This window comes from Heterodontus francisci, chromosome 23 (genome assembly GCF_036365525.1).
Source record: "Heterodontus francisci isolate sHetFra1 chromosome 23, sHetFra1.hap1, whole genome shotgun sequence".
In the NCBI taxonomy this organism is placed as follows: domain Eukaryota; kingdom Metazoa; phylum Chordata; class Chondrichthyes; order Heterodontiformes; family Heterodontidae; genus Heterodontus; species Heterodontus francisci.
The window spans coordinates 27,455,841-27,483,570 of NC_090393.1; the positions used below are offsets into that span (position 1 = coordinate 27,455,841).

The window sequence follows — 27,730 nt, forward strand, 5'->3', positions numbered from 1 at the left end:
AGCACCAAGGACAAAAATATTGCTTGGATGTTGGTAGAATGGTTATCCCAAATTTATCAAGCGTTCAGGTTAAATGTGTTTACAGAGTGAGACCTGGTAGGTTACTGAAATTAGAAGTACTTAAACAGTAAAGATACAATCAGTATGGGGAGGTGGTGGCATAGTGGTAATGTCACTGGACTAGTAATCCAGAGGCCCAGGCTAATGTCCTTGGGACAGGAGTTCAAACCCACCATGGCAGCTGGTTGAATTTAAATTCAATTGATAAACGCAATTAATTAATAAATAAATAAATCTGGAATTGAAAGCTAGTCTCAGTAATGTTGCCATGAAACTATCGTCGATTGTTGTAAAAACCCACTAATGTCCTTTAGGGGAGGAAATCTGCCGTCCTTACCTGGTCTGGCCTGCATGTGACTCCAGATCAATGTGGTTGCCTCTTAACTGCCCTCTGAAATGGCCTAGCATGCCTCTCAGTTGTCCAGGGCAATTAGGGATGGGCAACAAATGCTGGCCTTGCCGGCGACACCCACATCCCATGAAAGAATAAAAAAAAGTTCCCTAGAACAGTCAAAGTCTGCAAGATTTGTGAATGAAAAACTTTCCTAGGTGTCTCAAAACAATGACGTGAATGATAATTCCTAGGTAAACTTATGAATTTGAACTTCACAAGCTAACTCAAGTAAACTTGAACAGCAAGGGCCAGAACTAATGTTTCACATCCTAGGTATTGTAAAGAGGGATGGGCAGAATGGGTTAAAATGTAGACCACTGGTGGACACAATCAGAAAAGATGGCATCAGTTTGGTTCAATTGGTAGTACGATCACCTTTAAGTCAGAAGGCTGTGGGTTTAAACCCCACTTCAGGACTTGAATCTAAACTGATACCTCAGTATTGCAGAAATGCTGCAATGTTTGAGTTGCTATCTTAGATGAGACTTTAAGTCACGGCCCATCTACTTCAACTGAAACAGCTTAACTGGTCATTTCTCGCTCTGCTGTTTATGGGACTTGGTGTGCAGATTGGCTACTGCATTTGCCTACCTAACAGTGACTATACTTCAAAAGTAATTCACAGTATGCAAAGTACTTCAGGATGTCTTGAGGATTTTTTTTTCCATGGGATGTGAGTGTTGCTCGAAAGGTCATCCCTAACTGCCCTTGAGAAGGATGAGAGAGGTGTTACATAAATGCTCTTTTAACCTATAGAAGATTCAGTTTAAATAATGACGTTTTTCTGTCCAGTACTCGAAGCCCTGAAATTCCCCTCTACCTAACCACTTGCACATGGTACATCAGATAACTATTAGAGACAATGAACTATCCAGAAGGAAAGTCACAACAGTTATGCTTTTCTCATTGCGTTTGTTATCCCTTAATTATGTCTTTAAGACAGTATCCAAAAATCAATTGATTTCTAAGAGAATCAAGGGATATGAGAATAGTGGAGGAAGGTGGAGTTGAAATAAAAGATCAGCTACAATCAGTGAATGGCTGAACAGGCGCGAAGGACTGATTGGGCTACTGCTCCTATTTCTTATATGGACTTGACTATTCCAATACACTCCTGGCCAGCCTCCCACGTTCCACCCTCCATAAACTTGAGGTCATCCGAAACTCTGCTGCCCACGTCCTACCTCGCACAAAACTTGGTTCACCCGTTACCCCTGTTCTTACTGACTTACATTAGCTTCCGGTTAAGCAATGCCTAGATTTAAAAATTCTCATCCTTGTTTTCAAACCCTTCCACCGCCTCGCTCCACCCCATCTCTTATCTCCTCTAGCCCTACAAACTATCTGCTCCTCCAAACTCTGGCCTCTTGAGCATCCCCGATTTTAATCACTGCATCATTGGTGGCCGTGCCTTCAGCTGCCAAAAATATCTGTTCCTCCAAATTCTGGCCTTTTCAGCATCTCCGATTATATACATAGCACCATTTATGGTCATGCCTTCAGCTGCCAGAACCCTAAACTCTGGAATTCCCTCCCAAAACCTGTTTGCTTTTCTTCCCTCCTTTAAGTCACTCCTGAAAACCTACCTCTTTGAGTAAGCATTTGATTACCTGCCCTAATATCCCCTTTTGTGGCTCAGTATCATTGTGTTTGAAAATCACTTTTGTGAAGCACCTTAGGATTTTATTACATTAAAAGGTGCTGTATAAATACAAGTTGTTGCATAAATAACCAACATAACCAAATTGTATCTGACAAAAGCAACTCCTGTTAAAACGGCTAGAATTTCTACTAATGAGCTTTGTTTTTAATTGTAATTCTTATTTTTGACTGAGCAGAATACATGGATTGCACATATTTATATGTTCAGTTATGTAATTTGCTCTAAAATTTTTAAATCTACACACACAATTCCTTTTATTATTTTCCCATTTGTATACAAAGGCTGGAATGCAGATCCTAGGCCCAAGACAATCAGCTTTCCTTTGTCTTCTTCTTCTTTGGCCTCCTTGTCTCGGGAGACAATGGGTAAGCGCCTGGAGGTGGTCAGTGGTTTGTGGAGCAGCGCCTGGAGTGGCTATAAAGGCCAATTCTAGAGTGACAGACTCTTCCACAGGTTCTGCAGAAAAAATTGGTTGTCAGGACTGTTACACAGTTGGCTCTCCCCTTGCGCTTCTGTCTTTTTTCCTGCCAACTGCTAAGTCTCTTCGACTCGCCACACTTTAGCCCCGCCTTTATGGCTCTGGCGATCGCTGGCAACTGACTCCCACGACTTTTGATCAATGTCACAGGACTTCATGTTGCGTTTGCAGACGTCTTTAAAGCGGAGGCACGAACGGCCGTTGGGTCTGATACCAGTGGCGAGCTCGCTGTACAATGTGTCCTTGGGGATCCTGCCATCTTCCATGCAGCTCACATGGCCAAGCCATCTCAAGCGCCGCTGACCCAGTAGTGTGTATAAGCTGGGGATGTTGGCCGCCTCGAGGACTTCTGTGTTGAAGATGCGGTCCTGCCACCTGATGCCAAGCATTCTCCAGAGGCAGCGAAGATGGAATGAATTGAGACGTCGCTCTTGGCTGACATACGTTGTCCAGGCCTCGCTGCCGTAGAGAAAGGTACTGAGGACACAGGCTTGATACACTTGGACTTTTGTGTGCCGTGTCAGTGCGCCATTTTCCCACACTCTCTTGGCCAGTCTGGACATAGCAGTGGAAGCCTTTCCCATGCGCTTGTTTAATTCTGCATCGAGAGACAGGTTACTGGTGATAGTTGAGCCTAGGTAGGTGAACTCTTGAACCACTTCCAGCGCGTGGTCGCCGATATTGATGGATGGAGCATTTCTGACGTCCTGTCCCGTGATGTTCGTTTTCTTGAGGCTGATGGTTAGGCCAAATTCGTTGCAGGCAGCCGCAAACCTGTCGATGAGACTCTGCAGACACTCTTCAGTGTGAGATGTTAATGCAGCATCGTCAGCAAAGAGGAGTTCCCTGATGAGGACTTTCCGCACTTTGGTCTTCGCTCTTAGGCGGGCAAGGTTGAACAACCTGCCACCTGATCTTGTGTGGAGGAAAATTCCTTCTTCTGAAGACTTGAACGCGTGTGAGAGCAACAGGGAGAAGAAAATCCCAAACACTGTAGGTGTGAGAACACAGCCCTGTTTCATGCCACTCAGGATAGGAAAGGGGTCTGATGAGGCGCTGCTGTGCTGAATTGTGCCTTTCATATTGTCATGGAATGAGGTGATGATACTTAGTAGCTTTGGTGGATATCCAATCTTTTCTAGTAGTCTGAAGAGACCACGTCTGCTTACGAGGTCAAAGGCTTTGGTGAGATCAATGAAAGCAACTTAGAGGGGCATCTGTTGTTCGCAGCATTTCTCCTGTAGCTGGCGAAGGGAGAACAGCATGTCAATGGTCGATCTCTCTGCTCGAAAGCCACACTGTGCCTCAGGGTAGACACGCTCGGCCAGCTTCTGGAGCCTGTTTAAAGCGACCCGAGCGAAGACTTTCCCCACTATGCTTTGTAGTGCAACTGAAATGCTCGTCACTGAAGCTCTATTGTATGCACAGGCACAAATTTTTAGAATCCCTTTGATTTTTTTTTTGTTAGTGTCATTTTGCTTCCGGCCTACCCACCCAAGCAGACTCTACTTGTTCCAGTTCCCTACCTGAGTTCACAGTACCAATTCCACTTCCTTACCTGCCTGCCCACATTATTGATCTTAATTTCCTATCTGCCCACCCAGACTACCAATGCCCTGTTCCCTAGCTGTCCACACTCCTCTCTTCCTGCTAAACTAGAAATATGCAGAAGAAACAACATGACAGGAGGTAAACATCAAACTGAAAAAGTACATCAGCATAAAAAGGAGAGGAAAATAAGCAACCAGGAAAGGATTGTTAGCAAGAAAGCAACCCAAACATTCCATAATAAGTCAGTAGGCTACAAAGCCCCTAGCAAGTGCTACATACTGCGAGTTGTACTATATTATAGATCTGATTCTCTGACTCACCGTGAGTCATGCCTTGGGAAATTCATTGGTATTAAAGAAAGTGTGTGTTACATCTTTTGCAGTAAGGATGGTATTTTGAGATCTCTCCACTTCTAAGTAAATTTGATTTATTGAATGTGATGAAGTAAAATCATTGAATCTCAAGAATGCTCTGCAAGAACAGAAGTGAAGAGAGATCAGTCCAGTCTAGTCAAAGCTAGATTGGACTTTACACCATTGTCTAGACAGAATAGTCTCGTTCTGTCTTGACCGTCCATTTTCTCTCTAATCAGAAACTTGTCTTTTTTTAATTCAGAAAAATATTTAATTAATATGCTTGATTGCAATTTGTGCTTTTTTAAATAAGGGTAGACCACACTGTTTTTCTCTCTCTGTTCCCTTGTTTGTTCAGGCCACACACAATGTCATCAGCAGTGAGAAACAATCAATTTGTAGTTCTTGAAAGATTGGTGTCTATTCAAAGTCAGGTCCCATCAGGTGTTTCCCTGTAGCTACTTGTTGGGAAGTGACTCAAGAGCGGCATAGGTTGTTGAGCTTTCCTTCAGTCTGGAAATCACAGCTATTGGAAGCTGGTTTGAAGCTAGAAAATTTAGGATCCAATATTCACTTATCAAACTGCAATGTTTGGTAAGTAAGGACCACTCGCAGCATGCATCAAATGTTTGTCTATAAAGATGCATTAAATACATTTTTTGGTATCTTCATTGCTGATGGAATAGTATTTTTTTAACACTCTGGTCCAGTGACTTTTGTGAACAACTGGCTGGCTGGGTACAATTTAGGAAGCTTTGATTTCAACCATCGACATAGTAATGATTTCACAAGTTGGAAGTACAGAGCTTCAGCAGCAACCCCATGGGCTAGAAATTTGTCTCAGGCACTGGTGCAAAACAGGCGGTATCAGATTGGCCACCATTCTATGACTGATATTTAATTCCATTGAATGCAATGGAACTGAATATCGAGTGCTGTGTAGAATGGGCAGCCGATCCAAAATCACCAGTTTTCCGTCAGTGCCAGAGACAAATTTCTAGCCTCTTGTCTCTCTGAAGCCCAATTATGGTCTTATTAGCCTTGGATGTAGTTGTAGTCTTATACCCAGCTTCCAGGTAAAGCATTCCAGTAGAAGTTGTCCCAATCCTCAGTTTCCTCTTCCGTTAGATGGATGTTAGCCTTCCGTATGGTGAAAAAAAATTCAATTATGCCGACTATTTTGATAATTCTAGGCATTTCAGGTCCGTGGTTATGTACCAGGCTTACGATAAACTTGGCAGAGCTGTATCTGTCATGATGCGGACTCCTCCAGACTATAAGGCCCTTGATAGGACTGAACAAAAAATGAGGTGGAAGAGAGAGCACCAGAAAAAAAAAATCAAGAGGCAGGACTTAAGCCACACAGAGGCACTTAATAGCTTTAAAATCTATGAAGTGTTTTTTTCCAATAAAGGTTGAATATTGCTGAATGATGTGCAAAAGTTATGTGGAAATAAAAAGGCACTGGAAGAATAAGGATATGAAATAGCTGAATAAAGCAGTGAAAAGGCATGTGGAAGGACAACTTAAACTTTACCCCATTTTCTTTTATCCACTTCATTCCACATCATTTCGGAGTGATTTTTAGTCCTATCCTCCTGCTTGTATCCTCTATATTTTAAACTATAGTCAGCTGTATGCCACCTTGCTTCCCCAGTCTGCTGCAAAATCAGTGGCAGGGCGTTCAGCCATCTCAACTCTGCACTTCAGAATTCTTTTCCAAAACCTCATCATCTCGTTACCCTATATACCCTGCCTATCTCTTGTCCTTCTGCTAAAATCTGATTCCCCCACCCCCCTCACATTTTGAAGCCTCTTGGAAAATTTTGCTACACTGAGGAGATGCCATATAAATGCAAGTTGTTCCTTACACTACTGGCTAAAAGCCAGCTCCCTGGCTGCAGTAAATTTGTCTTCCTGCCTGAAGATGTTGAATTGTACTGGGGTAAAAACAAAAATTGCTGGGAATACTCAGGTTCGGCTGAATCTGTGGAGAGGAAAACTGAGTTAATATTTCAGGTTGATGACCTTGGGAGTGCAAATTGCTTTCTGGTACCTTACACAATTGAGCATTCCCATTTGAGCTGAACAATATATGTTGGAAAATTACTGGGAAAAGGATCAGTGAACCACAGACAACTTGGTGATACCGTACAGCAGTGTTTCAGGATGGGTTTAGGCCTGCTTCAAACTAACTGTTGTGCTGTGGTTCAATCAATATCTTTTGAATTAATATTCATATTGCTGTCAACTGATTATTTGCTGAGAGAACATGCTGTGAAATAGTAAAATTTTTAAACCAGTCTCCAATTGACAGTCACACAATTTTTTTTTCAAATCCAGTAATCTTATTGGAAAGTGAATCACAATAGAATTTGATTCTAGGCAGAATTGGACTTGGCCATGATGCACCCCACAGGTAAATAATAACTTATCTTTATATAAGATCATAATGTTGGAAAATGAACACTGAGCATAATGGGAAGAGTTTAAAGTAACCAAATTTGTGGTTGGAGGTGGGAGTGAGAAATATGAGGCAGAGGGAGTTCCAGAGTGTAGGACTGAGACACAAACTGTACCACCAATAATGCAGAGGGAAGGACAGTATACAGAAAACTGAAGGTTTGGGACAGACATTAAATTTGGAGGTTATGGAGGTGGGATGGGCAAGGCTAGCGAAGGATTTATAGATGAGGATAGGGAACAAGGATTGTTAGGATGGGTAGGCAGGACAGGATGCAAGTTACCTATCTAAAGTTCTGCCACCTCAACTGCTTAGGAGTATTGAGGTAAATTGCAATGATCCAACTACTCCCCTGGCTAATATTATTCATGGATTGAAAATTGGAACTTTTTGTCTGCATTTATCCACAAAGCCATGGGCTATCCTGGTCTTTGAAAGCCTGACTAAAATCAGAAGTCTAGAGAATCGTGGGAATTAACTTGTATTCACTCTGATAAGTACATTTCTTTTTCTTGGAAAGTATGACTATGAAGAATGTCAGTTACCAGTGATAAATCCAGTTCTTTCGTCAGTTCTAACAAAAGGTCATTTACCTGAAACACTAACTTTCGCTCTCCGTAGATGCTGCTTGACCTGTAGAGTATTTCCAGCATTTTTTGTTTTTATTTCAGATTTCAAGCATTCTCAGTATTTTGCTTTTGCATAAATCTAGTCCTGTCTGTTCCTTGAAAAATCATAATACATGTTCTGCACTTTCAAAAGGTGTTTTAAAGTACCTCATAATAGATGTTGGAAAAGATGCGGGCTTGTAAGTTTAGAGTGAATTAGCTAATGGATTGTTAACTACTTAGATAATAACTTTGAGTGTCAGGGGTACGAGACCAATCTATTCTTCTTGGATTGGTGTTACCAAAAAACAAAAAAGTGTCTCCTTTTTAAAAGGTATTTAAAACAAATACCTTTAATGTAGCAAATATGTCCCAAGAAGCTTCACAGTAGCAATATCAAACACAATTTGACAGAACCATGTAGAGATATTAGGACTGGTGACCAAAAGATAGGTTTTAAGAAGCAATTTAAGGAGAGGACGAGAGGTTTAGGGAGGGAATTACAGAGCTTAGGGCCTAGGCATTTGAAGGCACAGCAGGCCAATGGTGGAGCGATGAAAATCTAAGATGCGTAAGAGGCCAGAATTGGAGGAGTGCAGAGTTCTCAGAGGGCTGTAGGAGTTTAGAGAGAAGGGAGGGGCAACATCATGGAGGGATTTTAACACCAAGGATGAGACTTTTAAAAGTGAGGCATTGCTAGACCGGGAGCCAATGTAGGTCAGCAAGCACAGGAGTGATGGGTGCACGGGCTTCAGTATGAGTTAGGATACAGGCATCTGAGTTTGGGATAAGTTTTAGCTTACAAGCAGTGGAAAATGGGAGTCTGGCCAGGAAAGCATTGGAATATTCGTGTTGATAATGAATGGAATACCATCTCAGTTACTTTCCCTGTTAGCAGATTTTACCTTGGTCTCTCACCTAGATAGTCCAGAACACTGATGAAGTGTCACTGACCTGAAACGTTAACTCTGCTTCTCTCTCCACAGATGCTGCCAGACATGCTGAGTATTTCCAGCATTTCTTGTTTTTAGTCCAGAACACAGGTTGTCTGCCATTTTCACAGATGCAAGACTGAAAGCAATGCTTCAAAATTACACTTCCATCTGAGATTTCCTTCCTTACCCAGTCGAGCTCAGATTAGCAACTGAGGGGTCAAAGCTGCATGCTGTCACTTATTGACATTTAGTGCTCACTATACTACCTCATTTTAATTTTTTAAAACTTCATTTTCTCACCTTACTGGACTCCCTTCATGAAATTCCTTTATCCAAGAGAGGAGCTGAGCTGCTTATTCTCACCCACTCGCAATGTTGCTCTTGATCTGCTGTTAGGAATTACATGAGTATGAGCCTGTCAAGCATCCCATCAGATTTTTATTCCCTTCTTGTGGGGCGATGGTTGATCTGGTTCAACTCCCAGTGATTGTGTTAGTGATGCCAATTGCTGTACTGCTCATAAAAGGCATTTTATAAGTTTGCTGACAACACAAATCATGTAGATGCATCATGAAAAGTTAATTAGCTGAGCTTATGATTGTGTGTAATGTAAATAAATACAATTTTCCTAAGTAAAAGGAAAATTGATTACAAGATTGTATTTTGAAGATGAAAGGAAAGTGCCTGGGAGTGGTTGTCGACAAATCTTTTTTAAAGTCAATTAGTGGAAGGTAGTGATTGATAATGAAAAACAAGAAGCTTGATGGCCCTAATCACCTTTAATAGTTTCACAGATTCTTTCTATGTTTTTGTGATGAGTTGCAATCACATGGCTTAAATTAATGACTACTTTTGAGAAGAGATGTGAAGTAGGATATTGATGCCTCATTATTTTGCTTTGGTTTTACTAACTACTGTGGGTGATGGGAATATGAATTAAAAGCAGAAAATGTTGATGAACACTCAGCAGGTCAAGCAGCATCTGTGGAGAGAGAAACAGATAACATTTCAGGTCAATGACTTTCATCTGAATGGGAAGGTAGAAATAAACAGCTTTTAAGTAAGGGAAGGGGAAGGAAAGATCAATGGGGAAGGTCTCTGAGAAGGTGCAAGGGCAGGCACAATTAAATGACAAAAGGGCAAATGACCAGAGCTCAGGGTCACGCTTGTAGACTGAATGGAGGTAATCAGCAAAGCAATCACCCAATCTGTATTTTTTTATTTGTTTCATGGGTTGTGTACATCGCTGGTAAGGCCAGCATTTGTTGCCCATCCTTAATTGCCCTTGAGAAGGTGGTGATGAGCTGCCTTCTTGAACCACTGCAGTCCATCTGGTGCGGGTACACCTGCAGTGCTGGTAGGAAGTTCTAGGATTTTGACCCAGCCGCAGTGAAGGAATGGTGATATAGTTCCAAGTCAGGATGGTGTGTGACTTGGAGGGGAACTTGTAGATGGTGGTATTCCCATGCATCTGCTACCCTTGTCCTTCTGGCTGGAAGAGGTTGTGGGCTTGGAAGATGCTGTTGAAGGAGCCTTGGCGAGTTGCTGCAGTGCATCTTGTAAAGGTGCCACTGTGCGTTGATAGAGTGAAGGTTTAAGGTGGTGGGTGCGGTGCTGATCAAGCTGGCTGCTTTGTCCTGGATGGTGTCGAGCTTTATGAGTGTTGTTGGAGCTACACTCATCCAGTCAAGTGGAGAGTATTCCATCACACTCCTGACTTGTGCCTTGTAGACAGTGGACAGGCTTTGGGGAGTCAGGAGGTGAGTTACTCGCCACAGAATTCCCAGCCTCTGACCTGCTCTTGTAACCACAGTATTTATGCGCCTGCTGTAGTTCAGTTTCTAGTCATTGGTGACCCCCTAGGATGTTGATAATGGGGGATTCAGTTATGGTAATGCCGTTGAATGTCAAGGGGAGATGGTTAGATTCTCTTGTTGGAGGTCATTGCCTGGCACTTGTGTGGTGCAAATGTTAATCGCCACTTGTCAGCCCCAGCTTGAATGTTGTCCAGGTCTTGCTGCATGTGGACACAAGCTGCTTCAGTATCTGAGGAGTTACGAATGGTACTGAGCATTATACAATTATCAGCGAACATCCCCACTTCTGACCTTATGATGGAGGAAAGGTCATTGATGAAGCAGCTGCAGATGGTTGGGCCTAGGACACTACACTGAGGAACTCCTACAGTGATTTATTTTATTTAGAGATACAGCACTGAAACAGGCCCTTTGGCCCACCGAGTCTGTGCCGACCATCAACCACCCATTTATACTATTCCTACATTAATCCCATATTCCAACCACATCCCCACTTTCCCTCAATTCCCCTACCACCTACCTACACTAGGGGCAATTTACAATGGGCAAATTACCTATCAACTTGCAAGTCTTTGGCTGTGGGAGGAAACCGGAGCACCCGGCAGAAACCCGCACGGTCACAGGGAGAACTTGCAAACTCCACACAGGCAGGACCCTGAATCGAACCTGGGTCGCTAGAGCTGTGAGGCTGTGGTGCTAATCACTGCGCCACTGTGCCGCCCACAAAGAAATAAGGAAAGAACATGTCCTGGGGCTGAGATGATCGGCCTCCAACAACCACAACTATCTTTCTTTGTGCTCAGTATGACTCCAACCAGTGGAGAGTCTCCTGATTCCCATTGACCAATTTGGCTAGGGCTCCTTGATGCCACACTTGGTCAATTGCAGCCTTGATGTCAAGGATAATCACTCTCACCTCATATCTTAAGTCCATTTTTGGACAAACACTAGCCCACATTTTCTCCACTCCCAGTGGTTCCGATGAATCCATCCTCTATTACTAATATCTGCTGCCTACAAAAATTGGAACAGTAGTTAAGATCTAGTTATTAAACTCAATGCTAAGGCCTGAAGGCTGTAAAGTACCCAATAGAAAGATGAGGTGCTGTTCCATGAGTTTGTGTTGCGTTTCATTGGAACAGTATAGGTGACTGAGGTTAGAGGGAAAGTTGAGTGGAGAATTAAAGTGGCAAATGACCAGAGGCTCAGGGTCAGGCTTGTGTACTGAATGGAGTTGTTCAGCAAAGCAGTCACCCAATCTTCATTTTCCCTCCCCAGTGTAGAGAAGGCTGCATCAAATACAGTGAATGAAGTTGGAAGAAGTACAAATAAAACTGTAAATCTGCTGGAAGAACATTTTTTTTATGGTTGCCAACCCTCCAGGTGAACCAAAGAACATGAGGAAAAACTTGCTTATGCAGTGTATCGTTAGGATCTGAAATGCACTGCCTGAGAGTGTGGTGGAGGCAGAGTCAATCGTGGCTTTCAAAAGGGAATTGGATAACTATTTGAAGAGAAAAATGTTGCAGGGCCACAGGGAAAGGGTGGGGGAGTGGGAGTAGCTGAGTTGCTCTTGCAGAGAGCTGACACAAATACGATAGGCCGAATAACCTGTGCTGTAATCATTCTATGATTCTATAGGTTTGCCCTAGAGTCAGCTGGAAGTGAAGATTAATCTCCTGGACACTGCTGTGAGGAACCTGGGAGAAAAGTCATGGGGGCATTTTCTTTATTAGTTATAAACATATTGGAGACGGGAAGAAAGTCTGTTTAACTAGATGGAGCATTTGGAGATGTCAGATCATGTGATGAAACCTCCAGGAATACATCCAACAAAAGTTTACAACCCTATACAGTAACAGACGGGAAAGGGTTTTGACAAAATGCACCTGTGCTATTTTTAATCTGCAGGCAGTTGTTTAACAACCAGCACTTAATGCCAAATCAATTCTCTGTCCAACTCTCACTCTGACCTCTCTCTCTCCTTGGTCTTCTAAACAGCTCCACTCAAGCGCAAGGCAAGCTTGACGAACTGCATATTTTTCTATCGTAGTTTGCAGCCCTCTGGTCTCAATATTGGCTTTTAACAAGACCTTAACTATAGCTTGTATTTTCTCTCTAATAAGAGATTCTGGCAATGTGGGAATGTGTGTGCTGGCCTTTCAGCAAATGTGTGGAAGGAGTGAGTGCATGAAATAAAATTATTGTTTGTCAAAGATTATGGATCAAAGGTGGGTGAATGGAGTTAAGGTGTAGATCAGCCAGGTTCTAATTTGAGTGGCAAAGCAGGTTCGAGGGGCCGAATGGCCTACTCCTGTTCTAAAGATTTTAAATGAATCCCCTTATATGTTAGAACCAAAATTTCTTCATTAAATTTGATGTATTAGGGACTATATACAAGATTACGAACCAGAGTATTGTTGCCTTATGTAGGGGATAAACAGGTAAAAAAAAGGCTCGCTTTCATGACCACCGGATGTCTCAAAGCGCTTTACAGCCTATGAAGTACTTTTTAAGTGTAGTCATTGTAGTAATGTAGGAAACGCAGCAGCTAATTTGTACACAGCAAACTCCCACAAACAGCAATGTGATAATGACCAGTTAATTTTTTTTTATGTGATGTTGATTGAGGGATAAATATTTGCCAGGACACTGGGGATAACTCTCCTGCTATTCTTCGAAATAGTGCCATGGGATCCTTTACATCCACCCAACCAGGCAGATGGGGCCTTAGTTTAATGTCTCATTTGAAAGACGGCACCTTGACTGTGCAATACTGCCTCAATACTGCTCTGGAGAGTCAGTCTTGATTTTTGTGCTCAAGCCCTGGAGTGGGACTTGAGGCTGGAACCTTGTGACTCAGAGGCAAGTGTGCTACCAACTTAGCCACGACTGTACCATAGGAGATGGACCCATGATGGAATAACCTTGGATGGAGCAAGTTGATGGGCTTAATGGCTTTTTCTGTCTGGATTTTCTTGTAGGTTGAAAATACTGTAAAATATAATTTTAGAAGTCCAAGAATATCCTGATACTGTATCCATCTGGATAAGTAATAGGTCTTACTAATCATTAATTGCATGTGTATATTATTGTTAGATAAAATTAGTGCCATTGTTTATAGGGGAAGGGAGAAGCAAAATCCATTGCGCACCGATAAATAGATCATTGTGGATGTGAAACACTATTTCATGATAAAAAAAATTACCTAATAAACATATCCTGAAACCTATCCATTGAAGTTTTATAACAGTCACACAATAGTTACCTAACTGACTTGGAGCCAAACAGTAAAGAAAAAATACAAAATTCAGCAAAAGAAAAATCAAAATATTTCAGGGACTCTAATGGCTGTGAAGTACCATACAAACCTCCCCCTCCCAGAAGGAAGGTGCCTGATTCAATCTCTGGATTTTGCTAAGTTAGCTGACCTTAGAGAGATGTAAGTTGGGTTAATACACTGGATCTCAACATTTCTAGGTCAGTGAGGAGAAAATTGGCCAGAGTTCCCAGTCCTGATGACTATCCAACAGTGCTTGCTGGAAATGTGGATTTTAGGTGAGGACTGAATTGGACTTCGCTTTTGTACTACTCATTAGGGATGGGAGGCCATTCCTGATAAGCAGTCAGTGCCTTCTGGAGAGGAGAAAAATTGTGGGGGGGGGGGGGGGGGGGGGCAGTGGGGTCAAGTGGAAGGAAATTTTGTAAATTCTGTATTGCTAAATTGTAATAATAACCGCATGCAGGTATGGAATTTCAAAATATTCTCCCCTATTTACCTTTCAAAAATATTGTTTCAATGCTGGTGCATTGTTGTGTGGGTGTTGGCAGCCTTCTGGGTTTTCCTCCAAGTGGCTGTTCTGCCTGTTTAAGCCTAATACTGTGAGTAGCTTTTTATTTATGGGTCACCACATCTGCTCGATCCTGCCTTTACCTCCACATGTTCACGTTCCACCCGGGAAAGGCTCCTGGGGGCCATTAAGTAGTGGTGGGAGCCTTGGCTAATTATATCCTTTTCTGGCGCAGGGAAGTGAAGGCCAGTTGTGCCTCCCACATCAGTACTTTGCCTGAGAAGTGCAAGTTCAGGGTAGATCAGACACTGAACCTATTTGTGTCCTTTAGCACTGCCTGACCCATTGGGTGAACTGAATTTAAAAGTGGGTACATTATTGATGTCAGTTTTCCTTAGGAAAGAATTACTGTACTATGTTGGTACCAGTGATAAATTCCATATGTAATGGTTTCTGATCAATGCCATACAATTTTGTTCACAATCACAATTTTCTGTACACAACTGCAGATAAGTTATAAGGCGAACTATTCTGTAATTATTGCTAAACATATACTTTGAAATGTGCTGCAATATTAGTAGCTGGCCTCATCAGTAAAAGTAAATTAACTATCTTCTGTTTTATTCCAACAGTGTACCGTTTACTGAGCTACTGTTTTTCCCATGGCAATATCTTTGCTTTGCTCGTCAATGTTACATTGTTAGTTGTCCTGAGCAGCCATCTGGAGCAACAGTTGGGCACCATTCGATACCTGTACCTCGCTATTCTTTTTGCTCTTTTATCTGCACTTCTTTATCTGCTTTTGGGCAAACTATTAAGTCTTGATGAAACACCAGTGTGTGGTTTTACAACAATTCAATTTGCCATGGTGACACTAAGCTGCTGTAGTTCGGAAATGAAAAGGACCGTCACTATAGCTGGAATTAGGACAGCAGCTGTACCTTGGATACTTCTCCCAATTGCCTACCTTGTTATCCCAGGTTCATCCGTACTTCTCCATATCTGTGGAGTTATTATTGGGCTGATCTGTATCCTTTCTGATAGTTGCACTAGAGGGGTTAAAACTCTGATTAGTTCTCTAGCAGGCTCAGTTGGTAAAGTCAGAGATGTATGCCCAACATGTTCCTAGTTGGAATCCCAGTCAGCATTTTTCAAATTATATACAGCAGTTGTGGACATTTGTTTCAGCTAAAATGTAATTTTAATGGCAATTGTTAAAAGCACTGAAGGTATCATAAAATATCCTATGAAACTATGAGCAGTGGGATAAGCAGCAATTCAGAATTGTACAGCTTTTTTTCAAATGTTTCTCCCCCCTTCCTGAACCTGAACCTACTGGTATGAGCCTTTGTAGGAGGGTTCGGGATGTGCCTTTTGGAATATTTAGAATTTCCAAGAACATCAGAGGGTAATCGTACCCCAACAATTTACACTTGCTTTCTGCCATTTCTCAATAGTTACTAGGATTGTAGTTTTCTGTCTGAATTTTTTTTTAGTTTCCAACCTTCACCTGCTACCATGTTATAACTTGGATAGTCAGTTGGTGAAGGATAGTACTGAAGCTAATCTTTACTCAGTCTTACATTTATTTACAGAGTTAATCATTACAAGCATACACCTCTTAACTCAACCACACCACACCACACCAATAAGCATCTCTTTATGTCTGTTGAAATAAAACTCCAGTTAATGCCCACTACCTGCATACAATTAAATACACTAAAATAAAAGCAAAATACTGTGGGTGATGGAAATCTGAAATAAAACAAAGTACTGGAAATGCTCATCAGGTCTGGCAGTATCTGTGGAGAGAAAAACAGATTTGAAGTTTCAGGTCTGTGACCTTTCATCTGCCAGACCTGATGAGTATTTCCAGCATTTTCTGTTTTTATTACAATTAAATACAATTTACCCAGTATACAGATGTGCACTTTTTTCTCCTTCTTGATACACCTCACATTGCTGATATTTGCTCTAACGCCTTCCAAATACAGTTGCTTTGCTCCAAGAATGGGAGAGTAATAGTGTGTCCCCCTCAATGTGGCAGGAATTCTCAATCTGACAAAATCTACCATGAGATCACAGGATAATGCTGCCATTCAGCCCACCTTAATTCATCTAATCAAAAGCATCTTAAAAATCTCCTCACCCAATTGTTTGTTAACTGATTCCAGGGTTTTTGCCTCTATTACTTTATCTGGAAGTTTGGAGAAGCTGGAGTTGTTCTCCTTAGAGAAGAGAAAATTGAGAGGAGTTTTGATAGAGAGGTTGGAAATCGTGAGGGGTCTAAACAGTAGGTAGAAAGAAACTGTTCCCATTGGTGGAAGGGTCAAGAACCAGAGGACACCAATATAACGTGACTGACAGAAGAACCAAAGGCGAGCTGAGGGAAACCTTTTTTTACCCAGCAAGTGATTAGGATCTGGAATGCACTGCTCCAGCCTGTGGTGGATGCAATCATGACGTTCAAAAAGGAACTGAATCAGCACTAGGCGAGAAACAATTTACAGAGCTGTGGGGAAAGGGTGGTAGAGTGGGACTAGCTGTGTTACTCAGAGAGCCAGAACAGACACAACGGGCCAAGTGGCCTCCTTCTGTGATGTAAACATTCTGTGATTCTACGACAACAGGTGAAATTCGGACTTGGAGTGAGAAAAGTAGCAGGGAAAGGGATGGCTGTAATCCCTGACCACATCCCTTGGGGCTGGAAATCTGCTGTTGCAACATGACAACTGATTTTGCTGCCTCAAGAGCAGATAGTTTGTACACCTGCCTACCCTGATGATTCTATCTCGGAAGCTTTTCTATCTCATCATTACTGGCTGCACTCTTTACAATCCCCTCAATATGGATGAAGTATTAGGTCTGTTTCTGTGTTAGATATTACAGCCATGCTTTTGTAAGTTGGTCTGGGATTTGCTATGGACATTTAGTTCTTTGATTATGTACAAAAACAATTATTCTACATTTTTACGTTTGATTTTTCAGCCAATGCATAAAATGTTATTGTGGTATTACAGTCATAGTGCAACACATTACCAACTGTATTTGGAGAGTGCTTGTAGTTGCAACATATTGCACCATGTGATTTTTTCAGGTGAGATGTAGAAGTGTGATTAACTTCACAGGAGAAAACATGTTATCACATTACTTGTTATATAAATATTTACTCCTCTAAAGTACATTTTTCTTTAATTTTGTGCATTGGTTAAGAAAATATTTGTTTTGGCTGTTACACTCAATGAGTATCTTTAAATATATGGATGCAGTCATTCACTGGAGCTCAGAAATATATTGATGCAATTAAGAGATGTGAATTTGAATATTCAGAATCTGCCACACCTACCCACTGTCCTACTGCTTTAAATGTCCTTGACACTATTTTTATTCAGATAGCTATAGATTTTTATTTTGCTTGGAGTTGCCAAACTCAGTGATAGAATCTGTTGAAAGACTGGCTATCTGTAGATTCCTGCAATTTAACTCCAGGATTCCATTTATCTTCTCTCCAGCAAAGTATCATCTTCCTGTTAGTAACGTTGAGAGGTGAGCTGAAACTTTTGAGTTACTTATTAGGACTTTCTGTCAATATATAAAATGCAGTAAAAATTTACTTTTTATGTACAAGTTTCACTTTATGGTTATCTTTTTGTTCAAGTGCCCACATGTTAGTACAACAATATTTTTTTGACTAATACTTTGCTTTGCAGCATATTTTATTGTATAACTTTTAAGCAGGAAAATTTGCATATTTAAGCTATATTATCCCTGTATTATTCTTGGCTGAGAAGACAGATGGGCAACCTGATCCCAGCCCCCTACTAATGTTTTTCAAACAGGCTGCAGGCAGGTCTACAAGAGTGGCTGTCTCTCAGATTGCTCACTTGGAAGACATATCTGGTGGTTTTTTAGAGCAACGTGCCAGAGATTCGGCACACTTTGGCACAGTTTTGTCCCCTGCAGCTCTCCTGTAGGTATTGATTACTTACTACAGTGTGGTTCTGTGGGTGCTAGATGCCCTCTGATAGCTTGCCCAAGTATGGCTTGACTGTAAATATGAGAAGGTGATTCAACCCCAATCTTGTCCTACTCTCTGATCACATACATGAGTTCCAGCAGAAGCCAACTGTAGCATTCCTATTGCCTTTTCAGCTCAATAAAGACAGGGCATCAGTCTTGGGAGTTTTTTTTTTCTCTAGTTCCAAAATATACTTTATTCATAAAAATCTGTAAAAATTACATTGCCAAACAGTTTCCAAACAGCACCAAAAAATACAAACATTGCAAGGGAGATCAGTTTCCTTCAATACTATCATGAGTTTCTTCACAACCCTTCCATTTCACAATTGTCATGCCAATTACAGTTTTACATTTACAGCAAATGAAAATATTAACGATACAGTTCGAGGGGTTTCCCATGGATCCAGCCCCTAAGTTCAGCTTGGTGGGGGGACCTTACACTGTGGTCTTTCCCCATTGAGCCTTTGCTGCGGCTGCCCCAAGCTTTAGTGCGTCCCTCAGCACGTAGTCCAGGGAGTGGATGTACTCTAGGAGCCATTGGTGGAATCTTTGCATGGTTATGTTTGGAAAAACAGAGCATGTGCTGTTCGTGCAGCACCTTTTAGTTGTGGTGTGTTCTTCCAGCTGGTACTGTAGCCAGTACAGTGTCTCCTGACTTGTAACTGTTATCATGCTATTTTACTGTGGAACAAGGTAAACTTCCTGCAGTTTTCAATTACTTCACATTGTATGTTTTGTTTATAGCTATTGTTATTTGTCACAATGATACAACACTACTGATCCCAAAGCTACACTTATTGCAAAATACAAAACCACAATACAATGACAGTAGAGAATTTTGCCAGCTAAACATTCTGCTTACAAAGTGAAACTCAATAAAGAATATAAAGCACTGGTGTGCAAGTTGATCTCCCATAAATAACTGGATAATGTTAACATTTAGCTGCTGAAATTTTTTAATAGACAGAAATCTATACATTTCAGGATAGGATTGATTGCCTGCCCATCTTTTTTTTTATTTCCAAAATATACTTTATTCATAAAATCTGTAAAAATTACATTCCCAAACAGTTTAAAACAGCATCAAGTCAAAAAATACAAACAGTGCAAAGGTGATAAGTTTCCTTCTATACAATTATGAGTTGCCTCACAACTCTTCCATTTCATTGTCATGCCATATACATTTTTACATTTACAGCACACAAAATTTTCCCGATACAGTTCGAGGGGTTTCCCATGGATCCAGCCCCTCAATTCAGCTTGGTGGGGGGACTTTACACTGTGGTCTTTCCCCATTGAGCCTTTGCTGCGGCTGCCCCAAGCTTTAGTGCGCCCCTCAGCACGTAGTCCTGGACCTTGGAATGTGCCAGTCTGCAACATTCGGTCGTGGACAACTCTTTGCGTTGGAAGACCAGCAAGTTTCGGGCAGACCAAAGGTCGTCTTTCACCGAATTGATAGTCCTCCAGCAGCAGTTGATGTTTGTCTCGGTGTGCGTCCCTGGGAACAGCCCGTAGAGCACAGACTCCTGTGTTACAGAGCTGCTTGGCATGAACCTCGACAAAAACCACTGCATCTCTTTCCACACCTGCTTTGCGAAGACACATTCCAGGAGGAGGTGGGCAACCGTCCCTTCCCCGCCACAGCCACCGCGGGGGCATTGCGCGGAGGGGGCGAGACTGCGGGTGTGCATGAAGGATCTGACGGGGAGGGCCCTTCTCACCACCAGCCAAGCTACATCTTGGTGCTTGTTTGAAAGTTCTGGTGATGAGGCATTCCGCCAAATGACTTTGACGGTCTGCTCGGGGAACCATCTGACAGGATCCCCCGTCTCCTTTTCCCGTAGGGCCTTGAGGACATTCCATGCAGACCACTGCCTGATGGACTGGTGGTCAAAGGTGTTTTCCCGCAGAAACTGCTCCACGAAGGATAGGTGGGATGGCACGGCCCAACTGCATGGAGCGTTCCACGGCAATGTGACCAGGCCCATCCTTTGCAACACCGGGGACAGATAGAACCTCAGCACGTAGTGACACTTGGAGTTTGCGTACTGGAGGTCTACACACAGCTTGATGCAGCCGCACACGAAGGTGGTCATCAGGATGATTGCCTGCCCATCTTACCTTCTATCTTGTTCCTATTTGTGGCTTCTGTTATGCAAAATGGCTGCTGTGTTTGCCTGCATAACACCAGCCACTGCACTTTAAAGTAATTCATTGTATCTGAAACATTGCGATCTTGCTGATAGATGGATAACAGGTCATATAAATGCAACTTTTACTCTTAGTTCTAATTCTGTATCATTCATTTTTTATGTGCAGCTTGAGTTAATTATTCTGTGAATACATTGGAACATAATAAACAATTAAAAAACTACAACTTTTTAAACTTGTAAAATTGAACATTTTGGCAAAAAAAGTAGTGCTGAAAGCAACTGACATTTGGCAACACCATGTGTAGGTAAATAGATCCACAAATTTTACACTGAACGAGTTGCTGAATTTACCAATCAGATAAAGAGAACAAATTGCAAGCCATGACAAGCTGACATGGCAGGATCACAAACAGTAACTTTATTTGAAAGTTTAGCTAAACCATCAGGTGAGGTATCGCACCATGGTTAAAAGCTGCTGATTGCATTCACCCAGTTTGTGACTTGATGCTGCTCCACCAAGCAGTGAAGCAGAACATGTTTATCTGCTCTTTTTAAAAGGATTCATCCCCATATAGAACAGAGATTTTAAAAAAGCTTATGCAGAAGTAACATAACAGACACCGCAATAGTTCAATACGTTATTGTGATGTATTTTAGTCAATTTTTGTTTCCCTTAGCACATATAAAGCAATGGATCAAAGAGCTGACTTGTGTTCCCAAATTCCTTGAGCTAGAATCAGCATCAGCAATTTTAGAATTTGACGCACTTCATAGAAACGTTGTCTCCTCTTCCCGATGCTCATTGGCTCTGTATCTTGATAAGCGCCGAGGAGGAGAAATTTTGAATTTTCACATTAAAAAGGGGCATTCTGGTAATGTTAAAGACTTTGGCTTCACAATTGATAGATTTGTGAAATAGAAATTGGAAAAATTTGAGTTTATCCAGCATCAACAGATGAACCTAATGATCTCTTCTCCAAAAATTACCTGAACAATTAATTTTCCCACTTCACAGAGCCACTCCTCTCTCCACCCTCCCCGACTAAAACACTTGCTGCTTGTCCCATAGTTTGTAAGAGTAGTCGGTAATTCTTAATTGACGATTAGGATGACACTGGTTATTGGGATGTCCCAGTGTCATCAACCCAAATAATAATCTAACAAAAGTGCTTCATAGGGGGAGAAACAATAACACCCAAAACAAAGTAAACTTATCAAATAATATTATTTTTTGTGTAGAATATGCCCTCTGGTGCCCACTGGTTGCAGAAGGCCTCAAGCATATTGGTGTATGCTCCTTCTCCAGGGCCACAGGGATGCGGATATGGCCATGGCAGGCAGACAGAGTGAACAGCTCTACTGGCCACGTCTAATTTGGACCTGCGGAAGGCCACCTTGGCCAGGCCCAGGAGCAGACCCATGAGGCAGTTCTCCCTTGCCCATTCTGTGTGTCCAGAGTGTTCCTACCTGATCATATTGCTTTGTCCCTGGATATGAACTGCGCACTGCAGGCAGAAATTCCTGATTTACCAGGAGATGCGGATTTGTGGCACAGAATTTGGTCCTGGAACTGAGCAGTGGAATCAAGTATGAGTGGCATTGAGAAAAGAATCAATCAACTGAGTGCAGAAATATTCTCGACAGATCCCTTAGGGGAGTATCCTTGGAGCTAGAGCACAAACTTTTACTTCGGTAGCTGATTTGCTTCTTTTAAGGACTAAAAAGTGCACTCATTGGCATATGCATGACTGCACCACCATTTTGGAAATCACTGGAATGCAAATTTAACATGCATTTGGACTCTTAGCACTAATTGTGATTGTGTGATTGCGTGAATGAAGATTTGGACCTCCAATAGTGGTAAATCAATATTTAACTCAGTGAAGCAAATTGCAGGTTCTGCACCCTTGTTGAAACCCTGTGTGGTTGAGAATAACTAGACTTATCCAATTTTAGCAATGAATTTGGAGTTGCGAATTTGCATGTGACACTAAGTTTGTGTCATTTAAAAAAAATTCTAAGCAGCTTGTGGTTCTCCTTCTCCTCCCCTGGACAGTAGTACAGTTCCAGGGGCAAACACAGTTACTGTATATGCCATCCTAGTGGTTATTTTTGTAAATGATGAGTATCAGGAAGCTTTGTAATTCTGGGGAGCTTCACAAATGCGTCTGATCCTGTACTTATTGACACTTTTCTAGCAGAGGAGCATTTTATAACAATGAGAAGCAGAACCTTGGCTGACTGTTTTTCTATTTGCCTGTCTAGTCCGGGATGCTGAGGCCAATTTTTTTAAAATTCATTCATGGGGTGTAGGCGTCACTGGCCAGGCCAGCATTTATTGCCCATCCCTAATTGCCCTTGAGGAGGTGGTGGTGAGCTGCCTTCTTGAACCGCTGCAGTCCATTTGGGGTAGGTATACCCACAGTGCTGTTCGGAAGGGAGTTTCAGGATTTTGACCCAGCGACAGTGAAGGAATAGTTCCAAGTCAGGATGGTGTGTGACTTGGAGGGGAACTTGCAGGAGGTGGTGTTCCCATGTATTTGCTGCCCTTGTCCTTCTAGTTGGTAGAGGTCGCGGGTTTGGAAGGTGCTGTCTAAGGAGCCTTGGTGCATTGCTGCAGTGCATCTTGTAAATGGTACACACTGCTGCCACTGTGCGTCGGTGGTGGAGGGAGTGAATGTTTGTAGATGGGGTGCCAATCAAGCAGGCAGCCTTGTCCTGGTTGGTGCTGAGCTTCTTGAGTGTTGTTGGAGCTGCACCCATCCGGGCAAGTGGAGAGTATTCCATCACACTCCTGACTTGTGCCTTGTAGATGGTGGACAGGCTTTGGGGAGTCAGGAGGTGAGTTACTCACCTCAGGATTCCTAGCCTCTGACCTGCTCTTGTAGCCACGGTATTTATATGGCTACTCCAGTTCAGTTTCTTGTCAATGGTAGCCCCTAGGATGTTGATAGTGGGGGATTCAGCGATGGTAATGCCGTTGAATGCCAAGGGGAGATGGTTAGATTGGATATTGTCCAGGTCTTGCTGCATTTCTACACGGACTGCTTCAGTATCTGAGGAGTCACGAATGGTGCTGAACATTGTGCAATCATCAGCGAACATCCCCACTTCTGACCTTATGATTGAAGGAAGGTCATTGATGAAGCAGCTGAAGATGGTTGGGCCTAGGACACTACCCTGAGGAACTCCTGCAGTGATGTCCTGGAGCTCAGATGATTGACCTCCAACAACCACAACCATCTTCCTTCGCGCTAGGTATGACTCCAGCCAGCGGAGTATTTTCCCCGATTCCCATTGACCTCAGTTTTGCTAGGGCTCCTTGATGCCATACTCAGTCAAATGCTGCCTTGATGTCAAGGGCAGTCACTCTCACCTCACCTCTTGAGTTCAGTTCTTTTGTCCATGTTTGAACCAAGGCTGTATTGAGTTCAGGAGCCGAGTGGCCCTGGCGGAACCCAAACTGAGCGTCACTGAGCAGGTTATTGCTAAGCAAGTGCCGCTTGCTGGCACTGTTGATGACACCTTCCATCACTTTACTGATGATTGAGAGTAGGCAGATGGGGTGGTAATTGGCCGGGTTGGACTTGTCCTGCTTTTTGTGTACAGGACATACCTGGGCAATTTTCCACATTGCAGGGTAGATGCCAGTGTTGTAGCTGTACTGGAACAGCTTGGCTAGGGGCGCAGCAAGTTCTGGAGCACAGGTCTTCAGTACTATTGCCGGAATATTGTCAGGGCCCATAGCTTTTGCAGTATCCAGTGCCTTCAGTCATTTCTTGATATCACGCAGAGTGAATCGAATTGGCTGAAGTCTGGCATCTGTGATGTTGGGGACTTCAGGAGGAGGCCGAGATGGATCATCAACTTGGCACTTCTGGCTGAAGATTGTTGCAAATGCTTCAGCCTTATCTTTCGCACTGATGTGCTGGGCTCCTCCATCATTAAGGATGGGGATATTTGTGGAGCCACCTCCTCCAGTTAGTTGTTTAATTGTCCATCACCATTCACGGCTGGATGTGGCAGGACTGCAGAGCTTAGATCTGATCTGGTTATGGGATCACTTAGCTCCGTCTATCGCATGCTGCTTACGCAGTTCTAGCATCCCAACTGAGATCTGACAACTCATTAAATATGGCATGGCCCTGGACTCTTTGTGGCCTCAGAAGATACATCTACTGTCCAGTGTACTAAGTGACTGAGAGAACTTGCAGTTGTATTTTTCTTTAAAAAGCAGAGGCCATTCAGCCCATCATGCTTCCCTGCTCTTAGACCATCGCCCTGCAAAATTTTCTGCTTCAAATTATAACCAGTTCCCCTTTGAAAGTTATTAAATCTTCTTGCACCACCCTGTCAGGTAGTGCATTCCCGATCATCACTGTGTAAAAAAAAAAAATCCTCCTCACTCCCCTCTTCTTCTTTTGCCAATTATCTTAAATCTGTCTCCCCTTGTTAGTGACCCTCCTCCAAAGGAAACAATTTCTCCTTAGTCCATCAAAACCTTTCATAATTTTGATCACCTTTATTACATCTGCCCTTAACTTTCTTTGCTCTAAGGAAAACAATCCCAGTTTTTCTAGTTTCTCCATATAACTGAAGACCCTCATTCTGGTATCATTCTAGTAAATCTCCTCTGCACCCTCACCAAGGTTTTGACATCCTTCCAAAATTGTAGTGCACATATTAGAATACTTCAGCTGAGGCCTAACCAGTGATTTCTAAAGGTTTAGCATAACTTCCTTGCTTTGTACTTTATGGGCTGAATTTTACTAGCCCCTCGACGTCGGGGGTCGTGGGGGGCCGTAAAATACTTGCGGGAGCGGCCCTCCACAACCTCCGATGCCAAGAAGGCCCCGCCGCATTTTACCGGCAGCGGCGAGGCCTCGGTGCAACCCCCCCCGCTGCTTGGCGGCGGGGTCTTCATCTAAATTGTAAAATCAATGCAAATAAATTTAAACATACTTATCCTGTCCCAGCGGCCATCCCACACCGATATTACGGGCGCCTGCCGCAACTCACGTGCCTTCGGAACTCTGTTCGGAGTTCTGAGGCAAGGCACTGGTCGGGAGGGGGAGAAATTAAATTATCAGGGTGGGGGGGGGGGTGTGGCGCACAGCGGGAATAACGCATCTTATTGGCTTTGGTGATGGTGGGAAGTGGTTGAAGGGCAAATGTTAAGAGGTTTGGGGGGAAAGTGCAGGTTGGTAATAAAGTTCCTTTTTATGATAACGTCCCGTAAAAAAAAAAATTGGGGATGGGAAAGTGCCTCCATTATTTATTTAATTTTTACTAAATAATGCTTTACAATATATTTTTAAATATTAAAATTTCTCCTAAGGGCTTGCAGCCCTTTAAAAATGGCACCGGCGCCTGCGCAGTGGCGGCAGACACCGTTGCTGAGGAAGCGGCAGCTGCCCCCTCTACGTCATCGGGGGCGGATGCTCTGCCCCCTCCATTTAAATCAGTGCCCGTGCGTAATATCGCGGGGCTGTGCGGCGGCACTTTCGTGTCGGAAGGCCGGCGGAGCGCTAATGAAACGCAGCCCTATGTCTTTATTTATAAAGCCAAGGATCTCTCATGCTTTTTTAGCAGCCTTCCCAACTTGTCCTTCTTCACCTTCAAAGATTTGTGTATGTGAACTCCCAGGTCTATCTGTCCCTGCACTGCCTTTAAAATTGTGCCACTTATTCTTTTTACCAAAATGAATCACTTCACACTTCTCTGTTAAGATTCATCTGCCATGTGTCTGCCAATTTCACCAGTCTGGCTGAAGGCTGCTGCTATTCTTCTCGCTGTTAACTATATTTTCCAAATTTTGTATCATCTGCAAACTTTGAAAATATGTCCCCTATACCCATTAATATATAATCAGAAAGAGTACTGATCTAACACTAATCCTGATCCCTAGAGGACACCACCTTCTTCCAGTCTGAAAAACAATTGCTCACCACTACTCTGCTTTTTGTCTGCTGGCCATTTCATATCCATGCTGCCATTGCCCCTTTAACCCCATGGGCTTCAATTCTACTAAAAGGTTTGTAGAAGCCATGTACTATTTAAAGTCCTCTAATTTATCTAAACATTAATAGATATGCAGCCGGCAGTCTCTGTGAACTTCATGAAGTGTTCTACCATTAAATCTTTTTACATGTTTGTGTTTGCTCTGTGAATATTACTAAATATTTCAGCTTTGGTTCTACCATTATGAATATTTTCAAAAAGTTTGTACCATGCTCAATGTTAAACTCACATTTGCAGATCCCATCCTGTGGCAGAGGCCTACCAAACTCATACATCCTCACTGATGCATTTAGCATCTGCCCCTGATCACTTTCCAACAAGAGAAAGCAATAGCTACAACATTGAAATGGATTCTCAGTGGACCGAAACCTCCAACCAGACGCTGCCTGTTTCACAGTCTCACACTGGATCAACACATACCAATTACTTACAAGCAGACCTATACAACCCATATGGTTTTATATATCCTGAACAACAGGATCCCAGCTATCGTGTCTCTGAATTTTATCACATGAATCCATATGATATCTATGCTGCTGCTGCTCATGGCCTCCTCACAGATGAGGACCTTTTTCATGCTGGTGTTGTCGCTTCCTTACAAGAATCTGGAATGGACCAGAACAGTAAAGTGGAAATACCTAAATCGTCAGTGTCTTCTCTCCGGTAGGTAGCTGGCAATAAAAGATTATTAAGCACTTAGTAAATACTATTTACAGATTTTTTAAAAATTCTAAGTTCAGGCAGGGTTAGCAAGCCATCAAATTCAGTCACCACCTGTTACAATTGTCAAGCCCTGCAATGGTGTTGGTTTAAAAATGTGTTGAGTTGACTCTGATTGGATTCACGTACAGATTTCATATGTTTATTGGCATGATTGCTAATCCCAAACTCTATAAACCAGTGCTTTTTATTTGTTTCCCTGTGTGGGGACCCCTGCAAATAATAAGACAACAGTATTGGCTGCCCAAAGGGAAACCAGTGTGACAGCACAATATCCAGCAACAGAAATAATCTGTTTATTTAGTCAGTAAGTACAGAAGTCTGATGATTTCAAGGTATCTCAAGGATCCACAGACCCATACACCAAACAACATTTGCTTATGAGACGAGACACTTCAAGAACTGTTCCCTTGATCAAAAATTAGTATCAAATGGATTTTTTTTAGGTTCCTAGCTAACAGTGTTTTCTCACAAGTTGCTAATTTCACAGTGCTTGCTACAAACTCTAATATATTTGGAAATTGGAAGTTAGGCATCTTTAAATTGTATGTTTCCGTAGTTTAGAGTACATGGCTATTTAAACACAAAACAATCCTTAGGTTTCTGTTCATGCCAATCCATATTTATAATAGTTACTAGTGCCATTGTCTGGAGTCTGTGTATGCAAGTCCACATGTGTAGATATAGTGGAGGTGGTTTCCT

General features: G+C 42.4%; 1 protein-coding gene across 3 annotated transcripts in view; it reads left to right on the forward strand.

The window, feature by feature from the left end:
- The window catches only part of rhbdd3 (rhomboid domain containing 3), a 39,518-nt gene that overhangs the window by 9,683 nt on the left and 2,105 nt on the right, over window positions 1–27,730 (forward strand). Inside the window, exons 2-5 of one of the 3 annotated variants that reach the window (XM_068054898.1) lie at window positions 6,843–6,918; window positions 14,747–15,142; window positions 17,507–17,660; window positions 26,546–26,971. In XM_068054898.1, the coding sequence (XP_067910999.1) occupies window positions 6,903–6,918; window positions 14,747–15,142; window positions 17,507–17,660; window positions 26,546–26,971 (992 nt within the window). In that variant the 5' untranslated portion in view covers window positions 6,843–6,902. Of the gene's footprint in view, window positions 1–6,842; window positions 6,919–13,803; window positions 13,882–14,746; window positions 15,143–17,506; window positions 17,661–26,545; window positions 26,972–27,730 lie in introns of all 3 variants that reach the window. The other 2 variants (XM_068054897.1, XM_068054895.1) reach the window with 2 other exon arrangements.